Here is a 22,754-nt window from a genome sequence, read left to right as displayed (position 1 = left end):
ATATGTAGTGTTGGTTGGTGTGGTGCAAGTGACACATTTCCCTAGTTTTAATAATTAGTGATTTGGAAAATTGAATGTGAGCGATTGCAGAGTGTGTCCGCCAGGTGGCGCTGTTACACATTTACAACCAGGGCTGTCGCCCATCGCGGCTTCCGTACTAGTTCTCTGCTTCGCATAGGCTTGTGGGATCCCGGACAAGATGGCGGCCGTTACCCTCTGCGCGGCCACCGGTGCCCGGGCAATGTCACGTAAGTCACCTGGGTGGTGTGGAAGAGTTTGGGCACAGGGGGAAAGCCATTGGTGTTTTTATTCAGAGCTATCCCAAAATTTGGTGCTGTGACCTATGGATTCTCCACCGACTGCTGTGGAACCAGAAGTCCCAGACTGCCCGGCAATGAGGTGACAGCAAAGTTTCTGCGCCTCAGCGCAGATGTGCTCCCCCTGGCTGGCAGCAGACACGCTCAGGGGTATAAGTGGCGGATTCAGGGGGGGGGGCACCTGGGCACGTGCCCCCCCTGTCATTCATTTGTAGATGAGGACTAGAGCTTTCCAACAAGCCCAGCCTCATGTCTCTAGCCCCCCGGGAACCGGAGATATCGCCTGGCAAAGCTGTAACATTTTTTCCCCATAGGATAATATGGGACCCGTCAATTCCGACCCCCACCCGGTTCCGACGGCTGCCAGTTCCCCCCTGGCATCACAGGAGCTTGTGGTTGAAGTCATTCAATTCCAAATCGCGGGGCCTTCAATATGATACCAGGATGGTCCATATTGGTCAATTGGTTCCAGAGATATAGCATGTAAATCGATTTTTTTTTATATTTTTGAAATGTAATTTCATGGCTGTTCATGTTCTTTGAGGGCAGATTACTCTGGATCCAAACGTTCCAGTTTCACTGGACCAAAATCATTCAAAGCCCACTCAAAAGTTCTTCAAGATCATACTAGTCTCATGTAAATGGGTCAGTTAGTTCCAAAGATATAACCGGTTAAATGAGATAACTGGTTAAAGGGGGGGAGGGGTGGTTTTCTCTCCCCCTCACAGCAGAAAATGCAGGGACTAGGCTGGTGTAAAAGGGGTCAACCTGGGAACGCATTTTCTGGTGTGAAATGGGTATTATTTTAAATAGCTGGGACCTGCAGTGCTCGGAATACAGCCAGGCTCTGCCACTGTCAGTGGCTATCACTTCTGCCTGGCGGCGGCTGTCCCCCATTTACCACGAGCATGTATTCCCCGTTGGCAATGAGCATGTAATCCCACATGGCAACGAGCATGGAACCTCTGGCAATGAGCATGGAACCCTTGGCAATGAGCATGTAGATAAGCAGCACTTACTGTATGTAGCATAATTTTTAATAGGCATTATGGTGTTTGGCATAATACATAATGGACATCATGCCGTGTAACTTAACGTGCAATGGACATTATGGTGTAAATGTTTAACGCGCGCCTTTGGTGGACAATGTCCCTGTTTATGAAGCGTATTGTGAATTTTGTCTTAATCTGTGTGGCATTATGTGAATTCTGGCTCAATCCATGTGGCATTATGTGAATTTTGGCTCAATCAGTGTGGCATTATGTGAATTTTGTCTCAATCCGTGTGGCATTATGTGAATTTTGGCTCAATCCGTGTGGCATTATGTGAATTTTGGCTCAATTCGTGTGGCATTATGTGAATTTTTGCTCAATCCATGTGGCATTATGTGAATTTTGGCTCAATCCATTTGGCATTATGTGATATTTGGCTCAATCCATATGGCATCTTATGAATTTGGCTCAATCCATTTGGCATTATGTGAATTTTGGCTCAATCCGTGTGTTATTATGTAAATTTTGGCTCAATCCGTGTGGCATTATGTGAATTTTGACACAATCCATGTGGCATTGTTTGAATTTTGGCTCATTCCATTTGGCATCATGTGTAAGGGGTAAGTATAATGGGGTCTAGTATTTTGTTGCATAATGTGTAGAAGTTGTATATGGTGTTGTACACTACACTCAAGGACATGCCCCCTGTTGAGTGGCCACAACACCTTTTCCAGAGCGCGCCTTTGGCGCGCGCACAACTACTTCCTTCACTTTTGTTGCCATGGTGGGCCTGTGCACTTTAAATGCCAGGGCCTATTTTTAATCCCATTGCCACCCTCTCTCTGCCGCTCTCTTAGCATGTACACTGGCACCACTAACACCGCCCCCTCCCCCACCTAAACCCTCTTTTATCATGGTGCCCCCCCTGTCATTTTATCCTGGATCCGCCCCTGGTCCTATATTATGGATTAATAACACAGAGTTTAATTTTGGTTTGATATGTAATAATGTGAGATCATTTGGTAACATGTCTGCAGTGCAAACAGCAGGGGATGAATATCACAGCATTACAGAACACGGAGGTTAGAGTATGATGGGACTTGTAGTTCTGTAGCAGCTGTCAGGGCACCATGCCTTTCATCTACACTGCAGATACTTTTAATATCATTTACTTCCCTGCTGTGTGAGCACGTTCTGTTAATATGCGGAATACAGTGCTGCCGGTACTCCAGTGATTGTGAGTGTCCCTGTTGGGGAGAGGTGCATGTGTGTGATACAGGGTCACAGTCGCCATTGGTTGGTGTGGATTATTAGGTCGAACACTGTTGGTTGACATGGTCAGAAGGTCTATGTTGACATCTGCATGGCTCGCCATGCCTGAGCTTTGCTCAGCCTACTTTACCATTCTAAATTGTAGTCCACGTGGATTGTAAAGTATGAACAAGTTACAGGCCGGGTCTCCCTTATCCGTGTATTCCAAAAACCGAAATATTCTGAGAACCGTGGTTTTTTTTTGTCCCCCCTCCCCCCGGCCCTTATTTTCATACTAACCTCGTCCCCCGATGTCTATGGCAGCCACCGGCGCAATACATCTGGGCGTGGGGGCCCCGGGCTGCTCTGGCTGGACTGTCTCAGGGCATCACAACTTAAATACACAGTCACTTTTTATATCCTGTATGTCTATTATTTATGTATGCACTTTTTATTTCACATACTCTCTACCTTCAAACATATAGTAGGGATCTCCATTCTTATAATTTCACCACTTTACAATCCCTATTATTGTGATGCCCTGGGGGGGTCCTTAGCTGGATCGTGTTTCGGGGTTCCCTGCGTCCCAGGTGGTGACCCCAGAGTGTTAGGGACCTGCTCGATAAGAGGTGACCTGGACGATTGGTGGGCAGGCCATTATCACTGGCCAATGATATACCAACAACCTCTTATTATATATTATATTATAATGTAATGATAGCATAGTGCATTTGCACCCTCTCTCTCTGTGTAACCGGCGCAATACACCCCTGGGACCGGAGATGCCGCTATAGAGGATCCTGAAGGCCACCGTGGATGTCGGGGCGCCACCAGGGGACCGGGTAAGTATGGACAAAATAATATATTCCAAAAACCGAAAAAAATCCCTTATCCAAAATGCTCATGGTCCCCAGCCTTTTGGATAAGGGATACTCGAGTGAAAAACTCATATTGACCATTGCCACATTGACCTTTTGCCTGCTGACCAATAGTGGCCGACCTATATACTTTCGACACCACTGGTCAGTATAAAGCAAATACATCTGACAGCCAATTCCTGTCAGTTAATGGGGTGTAGTAAGAGGGTGCACCATATTTGCAGAGGTAACCACCGAGGAGCCTAATACAAAGACCTCTGTGTTACCTGACCCTTTTACTCAGCAGATTGACCCTAAAATGATTTATAAAATGAATTATGCGATAGAAAGTCTCATTGAACGCATTCATTAAGAAAAGTGTATGTAATATATGGATAAAGCAGTCACTCAGTCTATGCTGTCATTACATATGCAAAGGTCACAAAATTTAAAGTGAGGCCAGAGTCTACTGGATATGTCAACTAGTGGGTATGCGGGATGAGTGAGGTGAGGGAGGCCAATCAATGTTTGAGACGTCATCTGTTCGATTCTCTAACTGTGTGGAGTTTGTATATTCTCCCCATGCTTGCATGGGTTTACTTCGGTTTCCTCGCACAATCCAAAAATACGAGAAGCGGGCACCCGTTATGGACGAATGTATTAAACCCCCCCCCCGCCGATAAGGAGAGCCCTTACACCCAGTGTTAACGAATCTCCTTATCAGCGCCCCAGGCAGCCCTGCGCATGCGCATTTAAAAAAAGACCCCTTCCCTTAGGGTTTGATTTCTAAGGGAGATCTATATTGTAGTGTAAAAATAAAGCAGCCAGTATTTACCTTGCACAGAAACAAAATAACACACCCAAATCTTATTCTCTCTGCACATGTTACATCTGCCCCCCTGCAGTGCACATGGTTTTGTCCATTTGAGAAGGAATTTGAGAAGGAATTTGCCTTTGCGAGTGAACCAGAATAAGGGGCAAAATGCACTGCATACTTATTACTGAACATTTGCTTATGGCAGAATTATTTTTTTTACTTGATCCATTACTGTCGTTTCTAGGTCCACCGATCGCCTCCTTCTCTGCCTCTGTCCCTCTGTTGCTGCAGCAGAGGAAGGTTCACCATGCTGTCGTTCCTCATGGGCGACCGGGACGCTCGGCAGTCAGTGGCGTGGTGGCCACAGTGTTTGGAGCTACAGGGTTCCTGGGTCGATATGTTGTCAACAAACTAGGTAAATTGTACTGTACTGACTAGCGGGGTCTGCTTCATTTACAATACAGAAAGCTTGCAGGTGCTGCTTGTCCTTTATGGTAGTCTGTACTTGGCACCAAACCTTTCCATGCCCAGCTGTAGGAACAATTATCCATGCATTCATGCCTACTTGCCTTGCTGTCACATTTAAACGCCTGGTGTATCTGACTGGACAAGGCTCTCCAGACCCCTCTCCATCTGCTCACGTGCTTCTCACCTTCTTATTGCCGTTCTCCCGCTGTATAGATATATGGATCCCAATTTGCCCACGCTTAGCTGCCCTGACTTATACTGGTCATTAGCATATTTGTTCCCCTCTGTGTACATGTGGGTTGTCCCTACTCAGTGCTGGCCGTAGTTTTGTGGAAGGGGAGTTCCTCCCATGGTCTGACAGGGGCCAACAGAGTGGTGTAGCACCTGAGTATCCATTTGTGTAGTGTCAAACACATCTCTATAGTAATCAGAGTTCATGCATCCAACTTATAATTATCATACATTTTATTCTAGGACGTATAGGCTCCCAGGTTGTCATACCCTATCGCTGTGACCAGTATGACATCATGCATCTCCGACCTATGGGAGATCTCGGACAGTTGACATTCATGGTAAGTGTGTGACTTCCCTATTTTAAAATGGCTTAAGGTAAGGTAGTTGAAATTTCTTGAAGAAATAAGGACTAATAAATGTTTTTGTATCATTTCAGGAGTGGGACCCAAGAGACAAAGAGTCCACTAAACGTGCTCTCCAGCACTCCGATGTAGTGATCAATCTTGTGGGGAGGGAATGGGAGACCAGGTATAGTTCCCTCGCGTGTGTCATTTCTTACTCAAGTCTTCCTGGCATCTGCTCCTAGGGGTAGCTTTATTCCAGCTGCTGTGGAACCAAACATGCAAGCATGCCCTGCAGTTTTAACATGATCAAACGGCTAAACTGTGGCAGGACATGCTGTGATGTGTAGTTCGCCAGCAGCTGGTAATCCACAGGTGCCCTGCCCCTGTTTTACAGTATGTAGCTCCAATATCGCTAGGGATAAATCAATTTGGAAGCTGCAGTTGTGCCCATTGTCAAACCATGGTGCACTGTTAGCTGGATTGGACTGGTAGGGGAGGAATATAAAATTCATGGAGAACTTAAGAATTGGAAGGGGGTGCATCCAAGCTAAGCTCTGTGCACACATAAATCGTCCCTGTATTGTGCCGGAGATCAGCACCACTTGCGTTGTATTATGCTCGGTCAACATGCTCATTTGCACCCTCAAGCTGAATTGTCTCCTAACGCTCTAAATCAGGCATGTCCCAACTATGGCCCTCCAGCTGTTGAGAAACTACAAGTTCCATCATGCCCTGCTACAGTTTGGCTATTAGGGAATGCTAGAACTATGGCAAGGCATGCTGGGATGTGTAGTTTCACAACAGCTGGAGGGCCACAGTTTGGACATGCCTGCTCTTAATAATGCCTTATGTATATTCTGTGTGGACAAATGTAAACCATATCTGGGTTCCGACACGAGGGTGACATGGGAGCCATGGTATTATGCTGCCACTACGCTTCCCATCATTAATGTAACTTGGCCGGCCCACATCTTCCCCAGCTTTTCTTACCAAACATCTCAATTCTGCAAGAGGCAGATTGCTGCTATGTAGGTTAATGATGATATCGGAACACACATGTCTGAGTATTACCAAGAGATATGTGTAAAATGGCTAATGTTAGCTTAAGTTCTTGGTAAATCCTACAATATAGAACCCTATGGGAGACCCAGAGGACATGTGCGGAACTCCTGGAATACATCTGGCGGATGCTTATATTTCTTATAATAAATATGCCTCATGCTATCTGACGTCTTCTCTTTAGTAGAAAAAGTATTCTGCGGGCACACAGGGCCAGATTCAGTCCCGTTCGCTAGGGTCCGAATTCAGCTCCATCCCCAATGTTTGTGGTCCGTGCATGCGCAAACCCTGGAAGTGACCGGCTTTGTCGTTCGCGCTGGGCGCAGGTGTACGACCAGCGTTCCATGCCCACAAAAACGGTGGGTGCGCCCATGAAAACTCTGGGCGCTACCACCTCAAGACTTCCTTATTTAGGCTGGGTCGATGACTGCACGGGATGGGCCGCTGACGTCACATGACATCAGCGGCCGTCCCGAATTTGGCCATCTCCAGCCAGAATAAGTCTGTCTTGTTCGCGAACAGAAGACAAATCATTGGATGGGGAGTGACCATGGAAAGATTTCTCTTCCGTTTGACCGCACGCGAGTGGATTTGTATGCAAACACATCCACGCGCATGCTAGTTGGTGGAGTCAGGTGGGTGGCGTTTAATTGTTCGCTAGGCTGCGAGTATACACAGCCTAGTGAACAGGTCTGAATCAGGCCCATAGTTTCAGGACCAATTAATTGGAAGTTATTTTAACAGGGCAGTGTCTATTATTGATCATATGTTTTGCATATTCTCATATACAGTAAGCCTACCTGTGTAATGTGTACGTGTGTTGTATGTGAACCCATACCTCCCAACTGTCACGCTTTTCGCAGGAACATCCCGTTTTTTGGGGATGGTCCCGCATCCCGCCCGGGGCCGGCAGTGTCCTGCCTGCGGAGGGGGAAGTTGAGTCACCTGTATACATGCGTCTATTCCTGCAGCCAGAGGGGCCCGGTGCATGTCCAGCAGCTCACAGAGCCGCTTGCCATGCCACCACAGTGGCGGAAAGGGGGCGTGACCTCACAGGGGTGTCGCAAGTATAGGCCACACCCCTTTACACTAGGCCACTGCCCCAATATATCCTTCTTGTCCCTCTTCCTGTAGGTCCAATGTTGGGAGGTATGTGTAAAGCGGTCACACCCACACTTTGTTCTTCTTGGGTTAATATTCTTCATTTCTGCTTTAGCAACTACAGTTTTGAAGATGTGTTTGTGAATATCCCAAAAGACATTGCTTCGTTAGCCCGGGAAGCAGGGGTGGAAAAATTGGTCCATGTGTCCCACCTGAATGCAGACCTCAAAAGTCCTTCTAAGTACCTGAGGAACAAGGTGAGTCCACGCTCACATGCACAGCAGTAATACAGGAACACACACAGTATGTAGTTAGGGCAAAATGTTATTGCACTAGTTTTTGTAGTGGTTTTAGGTTGTATCCTTATCCGTTGCATCATCTGCGCAGTAAGGGCTTATTCAATGTCAGTGTTATCTGTGTTGCTGGAATTGCAACCAGCAAATTGTAGACTTAAGGCTCCCATCCACTTAGGCAGCAGGTTCTCGTACGGTACATTGTATGCGGTCCTTTTGCAAACAAGGTATCATATGCGATCCTAGCTGCAATGAATATTCAAGGCAACCTGTAGAATCGGCGATGCGCGGCGTACGGGAACGTGACTCACATCTCAATCGCAGGAAAATGACATGCACTTTGTCAATTTTCATGCAATCCGTCGCAGCAATGCGTCGGAATCGCATAAAAAAAGGCCATAGCGCACTAGTGGATGGCGGCCTTTACACATAGGCCTATATATGTGCTATAACTTCTACAGAAATGGGGTTACCCTCATGGGATAGCTGTGTTGGTGCTGGTCACAACACTTTATGTATACTTTATTTTTTTTAATACATCTGGTTGCAACCCTCCTACTCACATGACTTGTGCTAATTGTGTTAACACCAGGCGGTTGGAGAAGAGGCAGTGAGAGAAATGTTCCCGGAAGCCATCATAGTGAAGCCCTCAGAAATATATGGTCGAGAGGACAGCTTCCTCAACTATTATGCAAGTATGGCTTTTGCTTTTTTTTTTTTTTTATAATTTAAAGTTCCTCATAGCTTCCTATTGGTTCGAATTACTTAAAGAGACCAGCAGATGTGTGATCCTGCTAACATGGATATCTGGTTAGCACATTGGTAGCATTACACCAATTTCCATACTGGGAGGATAGACTAGGAATCCATAACCACACTGAGTTAAGGAGTGAGTATTGGTTTAACCTCCAAATTGCTGACTCTACTGTGAGCAGGCAGCATGTCTGCTTCAAGTTATCAGATGCTCTGTATAATTTTATATTATGCAAATTATAGATGTTACTTCAGTGCTGATTGGTTGCCATGGGCCACTTCTCCTCTGGCTCACTTCTCCTCCCATATCACTGCTTCATACACCTACCCCAGTATCCTTTGGTTCCCATTATTGATTAGTTTACCCACCTGCCTCTGAACTCCTAGGTCTCCTATGTCCTTCTTAGAACGAGATGCCCAGAAACCTACAACATATTGGACCAAATGGGATGGCTTGTGATTGGTAGACACCGCTGCAATTCTGTGGCACAGCCACTAAATGTAAAGAGCCCATGATGGTTTTGTCATAAAACTAATCGTCACCTTGAATCTAGCTTGATGTGTCTATGAAATAGTAGCATGTTAGATTGGTACACTTGGACCCTGATCTTACTAGTTATATGTGCAATGGTATTTTAATGTTTGCATCATAAGCAGCAGCAGCAGCAGAGATCTCCCATGCAGCCTGGAGCCAGCAGGTGCCACAGCCAGAGACAACGCTGTCCCTATTCGGTGTGTGGGCTACAGACCGTTCATACATTGCCCCTGCCGATATGTCACTTGTCACACTTCTTCAGACTTTGGGGTGAAGCTGTATAGGTGCAAATAACGCTTCTCCCCCATAACAACGCTTCTGATATCTACCCCTGTGTGCTGTTAAACTGTTATGTCACCTAGTATTCCCAAGTCCTTTTCCATGTTAGGTTTTTTTTCATAGGCTAAAGAAGGCTAGAAAGTCCCCCCCCTCCTGTGCGCAAATTGGCTGCCGAAGGTTGTACCACTGTTGAGGTGTCACCCAAACCCCTATATAAGTAAACAATAACAAAGTGTAAATGATTCCTCCTCCGGCGCCACAAAATAATAGTGGTGAGAAATAAAACCATGTATCCCTGAGCAGAGATACTGGGGGGAATGTACTAATATGTGTATTCTACTTCTATGGGCAACCAATCAGAATCTACTATCTTCTAGAGTGTGCTAAATAAATAAGTAGATTCTGATTGGTTGCCCAGTAGCAACATCACATGTGAAGTAGAATACACATATTAGTAAATCCCCCCCCCCTCCCTCCCCATTTCCTCTTCTCCGCCTCAATGCTCAAAATAAAGAATAACAAACATAGGGGTGTCCTCAGGACCTTTTGGTCATCGGTAGGTGTACTCCAAAGGTGTAAGCATATGTGGGGGGGGGGGGCAGAAAGACACTGGTTATAATTCCCAGAATTTATTGAGAACCCTCGTTGAGGAAGTTCTCATACAAGATGTAAATGTGGTTTCCAAAGGACCTCCCGGGTACAGCACACAGGTCCCCGTCTGGTAAGGCAAATCCTGCCATCCACTCTGCTCCAAAAAACACAGTTGTTTCCATGACATTGCAGTTCTTCGCCTGACTTATGCGCACGACATTACATTTATCTATGTTACATTGTGTTTCATTCTTCCTGAAGCTGGATTCCCTGCTACTCTGTTGTAGCCTCACTACATAGCTTAGTGTCTCCATGAAAAAGATTGAAGGATCAGTCTCTTTACTGATTAATGCTTTTGCTATTTGCAGGCTTGTTGTTCTGTTGTATTCATTGTGATTTGTATTCTGTAGATATGCGCTGGTTTGGCGGCGTGCCATTAATATCGTTTGGCCAGAAGACAGTGAAGCAGCCTATTTATGTGAGTACTAACGGTGTCCAGTCAAATCTTTCAGATGCCTGAGACTGACATGATGGTTATTTAGATTCCTGATGGTGGGGGAGGGGGAGCGGTGGTGTTACAATAAGACTTGCTGTAATTTATGTGAGCTGCATACGTCTGACCTCCATCATTTCATTGCTTCTTTTACCGGTGTACAGAAGAAATACTTACCACTTCTCATTGCACATCAGCTGTAACGACATTGTGTTTGTACATTTAGGTATCTGACGTCGCCAAAGCCTTAGTGAATATTGCTAAAGATCCAGACTCCATAGGGAAGACCTATGCCTTAACTGGGTGAGTTGCACCTCCTTGTAAGTACCTAGTAAGGGCACTTGTTTCCTAGAACGGCGCCCACGATATTGATCTTAGGCATCGCAAGGAAAAAAATCGCGTTGGTCGCATCGCATGCGGCCAAAAAAATCGCATGCGATGTGACCGACGCGATTACCGCGATTTTACATAGGGAACAATGTTAAATGGCCCACAGACCCCAAATAGCCACCCTGAAGTGTGAAATGGCCCCCCCAATTGTTAACGCCACCCCCACGATCAACGCGAACCCAAAGCGTGGCGAGCGCTGCGAGCCCGCGAGGGGCGGCGGTACGCGTCCTCCGACCTTTTCTTACCCCCACTATCCACGTTGGCGTGGAGTTGAGAATAAAAAGTGTGGCGAGCGGACGCAGAACACGCTCCCGAAGCGTGGCGAGCGGACACGGATTTCCGCGTCCCCTCGCGGGGCTCGCTGCGCTCGCCACACTTTCTATTCTCAACTCCACGCCGACGTGGATAGTGGGGGTAAGAAAAGGTCGGAGGACGCGTACCGCCGCCCCTCGCGGGCTCGCTGCGCTCGCCACGCTTCGGGTTGACGTTGATCGTGGGGTGGCGTTAACAATTGGGGAGGCCATTTCACACTTCAGGGTGGCTATTTGGGGTCTGTGGGCCATTTAACATTGTTCCCTATGTGAAATCGGTAATCGCGTCGGTCGCATCGCATGTGATTTTTTTGGCCGCATGCGATGCGACCGACGCGATTTACATTTTACCATGCATTTCTATGTAAAATCGCGGACATCGGTCGCATCGCATGCCATTATAATGGCAAAACACAATAATGTTCCTAATCAGTCCACCAATGTGTCTCACGAGATATGTGTGTATGCATTATAATGACATGCGATGCCGGCGATGGGTGCCGTTCTAGGAAACAAGTACCCTAGTAAGTGCTCCGTAGCTTATACTAAGCACTTGGAATTATTCATTGCCATCTCTTGTACTGTAAAGAGCCAGTATCACTTTATTCAGTAATAAGTTTGATGTTGACCATTCTGGTAATAAGTCTGGCCATAGACCTGACAAGCTACGATTAGGTTCACTGTCAATGGTTGCAGATGCAAATTATAGGCCAGCTCATTGATAAGGCCAAGATCTGCCCATTCAGAGTTTATTCACATACTCAGTTGAGCTGGACAGCGCTCTGTGTCTCCATTACCAATGCTGCTTACTGTCTGAAGCACAGATGTGGACCGACAGCGCAGTTTTCATACTAGTTGCCTTTTCTTCAGGGTTATTAGCCATTATTAATTAAAAAAAACTTTATTGCAGACAACCCATTGGTAAAGTTAGGAGGTTGCTGTGCACATAACTGCTAGGATTCGCTGTAGGTGAATGCCCTGGTCTTGTACTGAGCTAGTACTTTTTATACGTTATATTTTACACAGCAGACAGGAAAGGAGTGTTGTTTGACACAGATGTGTGATGGTCTTTTATAGGAAGTGCTGGCAGAGGGGTGGTGTGGTATGTTACTGGCAGTGCTGGCACAGATGTGTGGTAGTATGTTATGGACAGGGCTGGCACAGGAGTCTGGTGGTATGTTATGGGCAGGGCTGGCACAGGGGTGTGGTGGTATGTCATGGGCAGGGCTGGCACAGGGGTGTGGTGGTATGTTACAGGCAGTGCTGGCTCTGGGATATGTTACAGGCAGTGTTTGCACTGGGGAATGGTGGTATGTTACAGGCAGTGCCGGCACCTGGGTGTGGCATCATTTTGCTGCACTGCCGGCACAGGGGTGTGGCTGCCTGTTGCAGGCAGTGCCGCATGTCACACTGCAGGCACACACAGAGACCACTCTGTCCTGCGTGTGATATAATCCAATACAGTTGATCAGATTTGATTTTTTCTCAGAAACGCTGAAGTGCTCTGTAACCTGTGTTCCAACGTGACATTTTCTCCGTTATCTTCTCTTTTAGGCCCCACCGATATGTTCTCCAGGACATGGTAAAATACATATTTGCAGTTGCACACAGACCATTGCTACAATACCCACTGCCGCGTCCCATTTATCAGTAAGTATATGTTATAGGAACCTTTATAGGTTTAATAACCTTTTGATTTGGGGGTTTATCATTTTTCAGTTCAGTCAAGGTTTTAACAGTGGAGGAGATGCACGGGGCTGATGATTTCCCTCTGGTGTGTTTCCTATCACTTAAACAAAGAGGAAATGTCAGAATACACTTTTTTATTTTTTTATTATACGCAATAAAATTTTTAAATACATAGAATAATAAAAGTATTGGGCAAAGCAGAACATCTACCTAAGAAGTTATGTAAAAAGAGAAATAAATAAAATCCTGCAGTCTTTATAAATGAACAGTTAGAGGAAGTTATGTACTGTACATGGTATAATGCCCAAACCTAAACTCGCTGTTACGCCCTCAGACTCCCTGTATTGCTGTATAAACTGCTAGATCCCTCCATAGACAGCGGTGTTGTGTGTTTTGCCCCAGTTGCAAAATAATGATTGCACTTGGTTGTAACGCTTTATGTAATGGGGAACACAATGACATCATACGTATTTATGTAATACCTTCATTCAGTGCTGCAGCTATTTATATAGATCTCAAGGTGCTTTACAAATAATATGAACATAATACAGAGTTTAGATTTGTATAAAATACACTCCATGAATAAAATACAAAAGGCAGCCATCTTGGGTCATTAAAGCCCAAGGACTTTTCATCGTACCACAAATGATCCCGGTGATGCAGCCTTATTAGGCTTTAGGCTTGCTGGATGAGGTAACCAAGCATTGTGGAGACAAATACGAGTGTGTATTCAATCCCCGGGGAATTTTTCGCCAGGCTAAAAATCTGCAGTTCTCACACGTTTTATTGGGTGAACTCAACTCATGCTATTCAATCCCAGTGCTAACTATTTGCCTGGATGAAAATCCCTGCATTGTCAACGCGTGGATCGGCGAATTCATGTTCTCTTTCAACCACCCTGATTTGCCCACCCAAAAATAACAGTGAAATGGTATCAGCGAAAATGGACTAAAATACGGGTGTATAGCCCGTGATTGAATACTGATCGGTGAATTATTGTCGGTTTTTCGCATGGCCAGGAAAGATCCTTGTTAACTCATCAGAACCATGCCTTGTTCATTCTCCACAAGAGAGTCCCAGGCGTGGAAGCCATTTTGGGCGCACTACGGGGTTACAGTTGGTAGAATGAGCAATTCATAGAAGTGTAACATGCAGTGGGAAATTATGTATAGCAGTAGGTTGAAGTGGGTGGAGATATTGGGTGCTTGGAATTGGGGAGATAGGGGAGGGATGGTAGAAAAGGGAGTCTGGCAGTATGGACAGACACACGCCCATATTCAATGCCGCTGACATTGTTAAACGGCGGGGATCACTGAAAACAACAGATCCTTGCAGTTTAACCCCCTCGCCAGACGCTCACCCTATTCTATGTTCCGGGGGAATCCCAGCGAGTAGTCCCCCAAACAGCGAGGTTCGCGGCTAATGCAGGGAGCCCGTTGCATATAGCTGCGAGTCTCGCTGTTTCTGCGGCCGCATTCCCCCTAGCAAAAACAAATCGAGGAGGAATTGGCGTATGCGTGGCGGTCAGTTGAATACTGATAGGGCGAGCTGTGACAGCGAAAATGTTTACTTAGAAATAAACTGGAATGCTTGCGGTCTCCAATTAAAAAAAATGTGTTTGCGCTGTTTTCAGAGCTGAATACCCTGCGGTGTCTGTAAAAAAAAAAAAAAAAAAAAAAATGTACCTACATGTCCAGGGGTTTCCTCCAACCATTGTTACACTAGGGAACGGGTTTGCTGTGAAGCACCAGGGATGCAACCATTGTTACACTAGGGAACAGGGTGTTGCTGTGAGGCACCAGGGATGTTGGGAGATGTAGGTCTTTAGATTTCACATCGACAATTGAATTCTCCCAGTAGTTTATTAGGCACCGCTTCCCAACATATTTAAGCCCAAGATTTTGAAGGGCAATGCTTTTAATAACAAAACATATGTTTTGCTATTAAAAGCATTGCCTCTTTAAATTTCAGGCTTAGGGGGGTATTCAATGTACGCCGACAGCCGTGATTCTGTCCTGTTCTCGGTCTGCTCGACTGAGATTTTGCAGGCGGGATTCAATGAGAAGGGGGCGTGACCGCGAGAAGAGGCTGGGAATCAACAAGCTGCGGCTGTAAGCTCGTTAATTCTCGGCAGAATGTGCCCGGCTGCTTGTGAAGTTCTTCCGAGATCCCTGTTCAATGCTGTCGAGGAAGACAACATTGAATAGGGCCCCGCCGCCATTTCCCCTATCGGGAATGGCGTCGTGAGATAGAAAATCTCTCTTAAGCTCAAAAGCGTTGATTTATAAGCCTCCATTTCACACACAAATGTTAAACTTAAGTCTCCGCTATGTGGTGTGTTTTTGTTTTTTCTAGTATTTCAACCTTACTAACTAGAGTATGTTGTTACAGTATTGTTGATGTCTCAAATACTTCTAAGCAGCACCAGGGCATCTGTATGCCCAGAGTAAATGCTTCATTGCAACATAAATGTTATTTTGTAGATTTTTGAGTCCTAATTGTCATAGTTTAATACTACGTATTCTTTTGAAAACACAAATGAAGTACTGTACAACAAAACCTCCTATAGATTAGTTGCAGAATATATGCCGCTTACATTATTTATCCAACACCAATCTGTGCGTACACGGAGATGTCATAATTAGCTCTCTAAGGGGTAAATTTACTTAGATGGGAATTCTATAGGAGATGGGATGTTTCCCATAGCAACCAGATTCTATCTATTATCTGCAAAGTGCTAAATCAAGAAGTAGAATCTGAATCTATTGCTATTGGCAACATCCCATCTTGAACAGAACTCTTATCTGAATTAATTTACGCCTAAGTGTGACTTCTACAATGACATGTATACAGATGGGTCTTGTCCCATCCTTGCTGGCGGGTCGCCAGAACGTACGCGCTGGCGACCCGCCAGCAGCCTCGCCAGCGAGGAGACTGAGACGCGCGTCTCAGTCTCCGTCGCTAGCGCGACGGAAACCCTGTCCGTCTCCGCCTCAGGGAGACGGACAGGGTTAGGGGGGGTTAGGGGGGGGTGCGGGCAGGCGGCGGGGACCCCGGGTTACCGCCGGCAAGCCGGCGGGGACCCGGGGGAACGGATCGAAGCGCCGTCGGAAGGGGACGCGCGCGCCGCTCGTGCGCGCGCGTCCCCTTCTCACCATCGCCATGGCGCTGGCGGGGGATGGCGGCTGGCGACGCCAGCGCCATCCCCTGCAAAGATGGGACAAGACCCATCTGTACCTTGTAAGACACCAACAATACCATGCGTTTCGCCAACTATTACTCTTAGGGTTCCCATATACACATGGCAATTATTGTATACAATTTGGACTAGATCGCGTCGCATAGGTTTCTCAATGGAAGGAGATGAGATCTAGTATAAAAAGTATGTGCGGAACACACACTTTTTGAGCTGTGCGATGAGATGTGTGACGGGAGCGCGCATCTCATCACACCGAGCAATTGTACCGTGTATGGGCACCTTTTAGATTTTTTATTTCTAAAAGTAAGCCGCTCATGGTCTTTAGTTCTTTCCAACCTCTTGACCTACAACCCCCTCATTTTTTCTTTGAATTTCAAGTGCATTCAGTATTGATTTAGTGCTTTTTTTTAAATTTTATTATTATAATAATGTGTTGAAATCATTAATCAGACCCTAATCAATATCTGTTTTCTCTACTTAGTCTGATTGCAAAGGTCTTTGAGTTAAATCCGTTTGACAAATGGACAACGCGGGACAAAGTGGATCGAGTGAGTGCAACAGCGTCGCCCTGTCCTCCAATATGTATCCTATTACTGTCCTCCCTATGTATCCTATATTACTGATGGTTTATGGGCAGGTCAGCTATAAAAATGTTGACTGTCAATAGGTGGACCACTATTGGTCAACATGCCTAAGGATCGGCACAAACAAAAGGTCAACATGAAAAAGGTTGACATGAGTTTTTCACTTTTTTTGTAAAAAAACAAAACGAAAAACCCAAAAACTTTTGGTACTTGTGTAGTTTCACGGTGCCCGATATATTGATGCGACCCAAAGCGATTTTTTTTTTTTTTTACCTGTTCATAACCCCACTGTCCACTACGCATGGAGTTGATTTTATATAGTGTGGCGAGCGCAGTAATCCGCGTCCCCTCGGTGGCTCACTGCGCTGGCCACACTATATGAAATCAACTAAATGCGTAGTGGATAGTGGGGTTATGAACAGGTAAAAAATTGCATAGGACCGCATCGATATATCGGCCGATATCGCATCTGATATATCGGGCACCGTGAAACTACACAAGTGCCAAACCTTTTTACAAGTTGATGTAGAGGGAGAATATAATAGTGTGCCCGAAGCATGGCGAGCAAAGCGGTACATTTTATACAGTGTCCATGGTGTCGACCTTTCGACTCTGATGACCTAATGTATGTTGACATTTTTTGGCTGTTGACCTATTGACTGTCGACCCTTTGACCCATAGCCCTTTTTATGTACTACCAGAAATATTAGATGGCTGCGGAGAGGCTCGTAGCTGCGGAAAACTGACCTTTGTGTTCTAGGGGTCAGTTCTGCCATTCTCAGTGGCTGCAAATAACTGGATGTACACTACTTCTTGTATAAACGAGCCAATGAAAGCCCTCGCACGTTTCAGGAGCTCATCGGAACTGAATATAATTGTGGATTCACACCGTCTCTGAATCTCAGCTGACTGATAACCAAGAACATTCGGTAGTTTTGATTTGAGAAACTTGGCAGCGATTGCTTTGATTTTAGTTCCAATCCATTTTAACCCTTTGAGTGCCAACATCTCTGCGAGAGACGCGCAAAATATCTGCTAAAAATGCCAGCGTCGCTCACATTTGTTATATCAATGCAAATGAAAAATAAATGTGTGAAAAAAAAGATTATATTTCCTATATAAGGTAAACATTACAGGTCATTTTGACGAATAAAAAAAATTTCTTTGATCTTCACACGTTTTGACAAATTCACTTGCCACTCAAAGGGTTAATGGTCTCCTTTTCGGAATACTTACTAGTCATAAGGGAGAAAAAAAAGGAAAATACCAGTTTGTTTTCTGAACAGTTGGAACCCCGGGAAACAATTGGAGCATTATCCCATTTAAGGCATTACTATCAATGGAGTTCCAGTGATATCCCACTATGTATCAAGGGGTTTGGCTGTCGCAACCTTCTGAAACTTGTAGTCCCACAACTAATAATAGTTGGTGACCCTTTTCTATATTGCAGCAGCAGGATATAACAAGTGTTGCTGTTGTCTTCTCTAGTTCCACACCACAGACAAGAAGTTCCCCGATCTCCCCGGACTAGAGGACCTCGGCATTGTTCCAACCCCTCTCGAGCAGAAGGCTATTGAGGTACTGCGCCGTCACCGTAAATACCGTTGGTTGGATGCTGAATTAGACGTTGTAAAGCCAGTCACCCCAGTGAACTATTAACGGCACTTCAGAGTACGAGCCCAGCCGCTCGTTCTTCATACAGATGTGAGAATTCTGCATACACATCCCATGTACATAAATAAACTATTAAAGTTGACGTACTCTGTGTTATTTAATTAGTTTGTTTTGTTAGTTTTTTTTTTTTTCCTCTTAAATAGGGAAGTGTAATGAAACGACTCCATTGTCTTTCTTTATAAATTAGTAGAAGGCTTGCAGAATAAAGGGTTATACGACTGAGTCATTTTGGGACTATTATCTGGTTGTCTGACTATATATTGCTTCTGTGCTACACAGCACATATAATGGCATATTCAGCTGCTGTAGTACCAGCAGTGACCTAAAGATGGCAACGCAGAGTAATCTTTTCTTTTCACATGACTGTACAAAATTGTGATGTCTTCTCTAGAAGAAAGATTTGCAGAAAATGAAAGTGTTGCTGCTGTTAGTGATTATCTCATAGGATCAGCTAGGGTTCCCCATCCTATAGGGAATAGGAGAAAGCAGTACTAGCCAATTTAATGAGGATGATGACAGGGGAAAGTCAGGTTGTTTCCCGTTCACACTATTGAGGAGGAAGCACTTGGAGCAGCGCCAGCTCTAAGTACTGCCTACTCCCCCGCCCCCGGTGATGTGCCAACGCTCCGCCACGCCCCACATGATGTCAGCGAACCGGCAATATTGGCAATCTGAACAGTCCACACATGCAGGGTCACACCGGGACTGAACGCTTTCAAAGTCCTGGTGTGACCGTGCATTTGCAGTCTGAAAGCAGTATAACACAACGGTCTCTAGACAGATTATTTGATTAAGTATAGTACAGGCTGGTGCAAGTGCACGGTGATGATTAAGTGTGTGTGTTAAAAGAGCAGGTTCAGAGCAGCAATGCAACTCCTTTACTCATGCATATGATTTGGTGACAGTTACAGCCATCGCTGTATTTTCCAGTAACTTTATGCACTGGGCTTGGTCCACTGTCACCAGTGACAGAATGCCAAGAGGAGCCTCCAATAACGGTTCATGTGAGTCTATAGAAACCATATTTCCAGCAGGTTTCAGCTGTGATTTTACTGGGTAGTCGCCAGTGTGACGCCGCTGTTTGGCAGCCGGCAGCTCTGCAGCTGCTGAGCTAAATCTTCCCATGTATTTCTGCAATGAGCCCCTGACTATTCATGGAATATGGCTATGGCCAAAGCTCCTTGTATAACTTGTTCTGCCATGTCCAGAATTTTAATTAAAAAGGAGATGAGTGTTAATAACGTATTCACTTGTGTGATTCTATTAGGGCCAGATGTATCAAGCTTCAAAAAGTGATAAAGTGGAGAGTGGTAAACAACCAGCCAATCAGCTTCTACCATTAAATCCAGCCTGTTACATGACAGTAAGCAGCTGATTGGCTGGCTGTTTATCACTCTCCATTTTTTTTTTTGTTAAGCTTGATACATCTAGCTCTAAGTGAGCAGGTAGGATGCTATAGACCAGGCATGTCTAACGTTGGCCCTCCAGATGTTTTGAAACTACACATCCCAGCATGATTTGCAATAGTTTTAGCATTCTCTAATAGCAAAACTGTGGCAAAGCATGCTGGGATGTGTAGTTTCACAACATCTGGAGGGCCAACGTTGGACATGCCTGCTATAGACTGTCATATAGTGGTAGAAGCAGGGTTACTGAGCACATGTCTATGAAGCAAGTTTAATTCCAATATAGAATTTTAAAATGACGGACATATTGTAAAAAACAAGTTTAGCTTTCCCCTATAGAACCATGCCACGCGCTACATGGAACAGGTAAACTTTCCCCTGTTGAAAGCTTTCTAATGCTGACTACAGAAGGGAAGAGGATACCTATATATGGGGGTGGTATGTGTGGACAGCCTTTCCTTGTTACTCAATATGTATTCTGAAGTATCTTCTGAATCCCCCTACATTTCACATCTCATTCTCTTACATACTTTACCTGGAGTGACTTCATCAAAATCACAATGTATCTTATGCCTGACAAACTAAATAGATAAAATCATCTATTTAGGCATTTAGCTGGAAAGGTAATTACACATTTTTCATTAGATACAACACAACGGGACGCTAGTAACCAATTTCATCCAACAATTTCCAAATTGTGTGACTTGTAATTGTACCACAGCAAACACCGCCCAGATTGTGGAATTCTCTGATACCACATTATACCTGTTTGCTGGTCACTGGATTCTTAAGTTATAATTGCTATAACAAGTGGTGTAGGATATGACCTGGAAGCTCATCACTGACCTGTGGATGATGAGGATAAAATGATCTGCTGCCACCACTGGATCAGCCACTGTTGGGGGATAAGCATTTCACTAGATCAGCCACTGTTGGGGGATAAGCATTTCACTAGATCAGCCACTGTTGGGGGATAAGCATTTCACTAGATCAGCCACTGTTGGGGGATAAGCATTTCACTAGATCAGCCACTGTTGGGGGATAAGCATTTCCCTGGATCAGCCACTGTTGGGGGATAAGCATTTCCCTGGATCAGCCACTGTTGGGGGATAAGCATTTCACTGGATCAACCACTGTTGGGGCATAAGCATTTCACTGGATCAGCCACTGTTGGGGCATAAGCATTTCACTGGATCAGCCACTGTTGGGGCATAAGCATTTCACAGGATCAGCCACTGTTGGGGCATAAGCATTTCACAGGATCAGACACTGTTGGGGGATAAGCATTTACCTGGATCAGCCACTGTTTGGGGATAAGTATTTTGCTGGATCAGCCACTGTTGGGGCATAAGCATTTCACTGGATCAGCCACTGTTGGGGCATAAGCATTTCACAGGATCAGCCACTGTTGGGGGATAAGCATTTACCTGGATCAGCCACTGTTTGGGGATAAGTATTTTGCTGGATCAGCCACTGTTGGGGCATAAGCATTTCACTGGATCAGCCAATGTTGGTGGATAAGCATTTCACTGGATCAGCCAATGTTGGTGGATAAGCATTTCACTGGATCAGCCACTGTTGGGGGATAAGCATTTCACTGGATCAGCCAATGTTGGTGGATAAGCATTTCCCTGGATCAGCCGCTGTTGGTGGATAAGCATTTCCCTGGATCAGCCACTGTTGGTGAATAAGCATTTCCCTGGATCAGCCACTGTTGTGGGATAAGCATTTCACTAGATCAGCCAATGTTGGTGGATAAGCATTTCACTGGATCAGCCAATGTTGGTGGATAAGCATTTCCCTGGATCAGCCGCTGTTGGTGGATAAGCATTTCCCTGGATCAGCCACTGTTGGTGAATAAGCATTTCCCTGGATCAGCCACTGTTGGGGGATAAGCATTTCACTAGATCAGCCAATGTTGGTGGATAAGCATTTCACTAGATCAGCCAATGTTGGTGGATAAGCATTTCCCTGGATCAGCCGCTGTTGGTGAATAAGCATTTCCCTGGATCAGCCACTGTTGGTGGATAAGCATTTCACTGTTCTTAAACATTTGTTACAGCACTTCCTTGCGCCATCAGGAGATGATCATTCATTACTCTTAATGGCTTATCAAACCTGAAAGCTGGCCAGACCAAATTGTTCCATGATTTCACTTCAGGTTATAGTTGTAGAGGGAAAGTAAGGGCCAGATTGTGTCCGTTTATGTGTCTCCTAAACACTGCCATCTGTTGGCAGCGAGTGAAACTACATTTATTTCTCTCTCACACATGCACAAACACAGAGGCAATCACATGGTAGCAGCCTAGCTTTCGAAGCATTTGCTTCAAGTGGGCTTACTAGTCAACTCTATTAGATAAATTGTTTTATTTGGAGTAGGGTCAATTCTGTATTTAGAAAGCTAAATAAAAGAAAGCACTTGATTTGTAAAGCCAGTATCCAGGGGCGTAACTGTTGTCGGTGCAAGGGGTGCCATTGCTATGGGGGCCCCCCACTCTGCCCTGCTAATGCCGGATTATGGGAGGTGCATCGAGGGGTATGTTGACCTATGGCCACCCCTATCACAGTGCCTGCCGCCACCAATTGGAAATGTCCTAAGTTGTTTTATGTTTTCTATGCTTCAAGAATATTAGCAAACTATTCTGTTCACAATAAAACACTTAACTGTGGGACCAGCAAGGTGATATAATGACTAGGGGCCACTACTATGTGGTATAAAATGAAGATGCAAGATGTGGCTATTAGGCAAACAAAGTTCTAATTCCACCCTGGCCTGTATTCTCTTTTTACAATACCAAAAAGGATAACTATGATTTTCCCTTCGATATGTATAAGCTGCCTCCTTTCTACTAATTACCCCCAGAAATGTAATGCACATGGATTGTCCCATGCCACCATCCATAAAGCCCATTGAGTAGAGCAGGCATTCCCAACCACAGTCCTCAAGGCACACCAACAGTGCAGGTTTTGTAGATATCCAGGCTTGAGCACAGGGGAATTAATTAGTATCTGAGGGATTCTGATTAAACCATCTGTGCTGAAGCCTGGATATCACTAAAACCTGCACTGTTGGTGTGCCTTGAGGACCGTGGTTGGGAATGCCTGGAGTAGAGGGTA

At 45.3% G+C, this 22,754-nt stretch overlaps 1 protein-coding gene across 1 annotated transcript; it reads left to right on the top strand.

Annotated features, from left to right (window-relative positions):
* Window positions 1-104: 104 nt before the first annotated feature.
* NDUFA9 (NADH:ubiquinone oxidoreductase subunit A9) lies at window positions 105-18,313 on the top strand. The gene is made up of 11 exons (XM_083181611.1): window positions 105-248; window positions 4,479-4,649; window positions 5,177-5,274; window positions 5,373-5,464; window positions 7,556-7,697; window positions 8,326-8,428; window positions 10,302-10,369; window positions 10,611-10,687; window positions 12,640-12,735; window positions 16,455-16,521; window positions 18,046-18,313. Exons 1-11 carry the CDS (start codon window positions 200-202, stop codon window positions 18,214-18,216), a joined length of 1,134 nt encoding a protein of 377 aa, XP_083037737.1. The 5' UTR covers window positions 105-199; the 3' UTR covers window positions 18,217-18,313.
* Window positions 18,314-22,754: the final 4,441 nt, after the last annotated feature.

The sequence above is a fragment of the Crinia signifera genome, chromosome 4 (genome assembly GCF_055691185.1).
Source record: "Crinia signifera chromosome 4, ASM5569118v1, whole genome shotgun sequence".
NCBI lineage: Eukaryota > Metazoa > Chordata > Amphibia > Anura > Myobatrachidae > Crinia > Crinia signifera.
The sequence above is the reverse complement of the archived record's forward strand: the minus strand, read 5'-3'. Positions and strand labels throughout refer to the sequence as shown.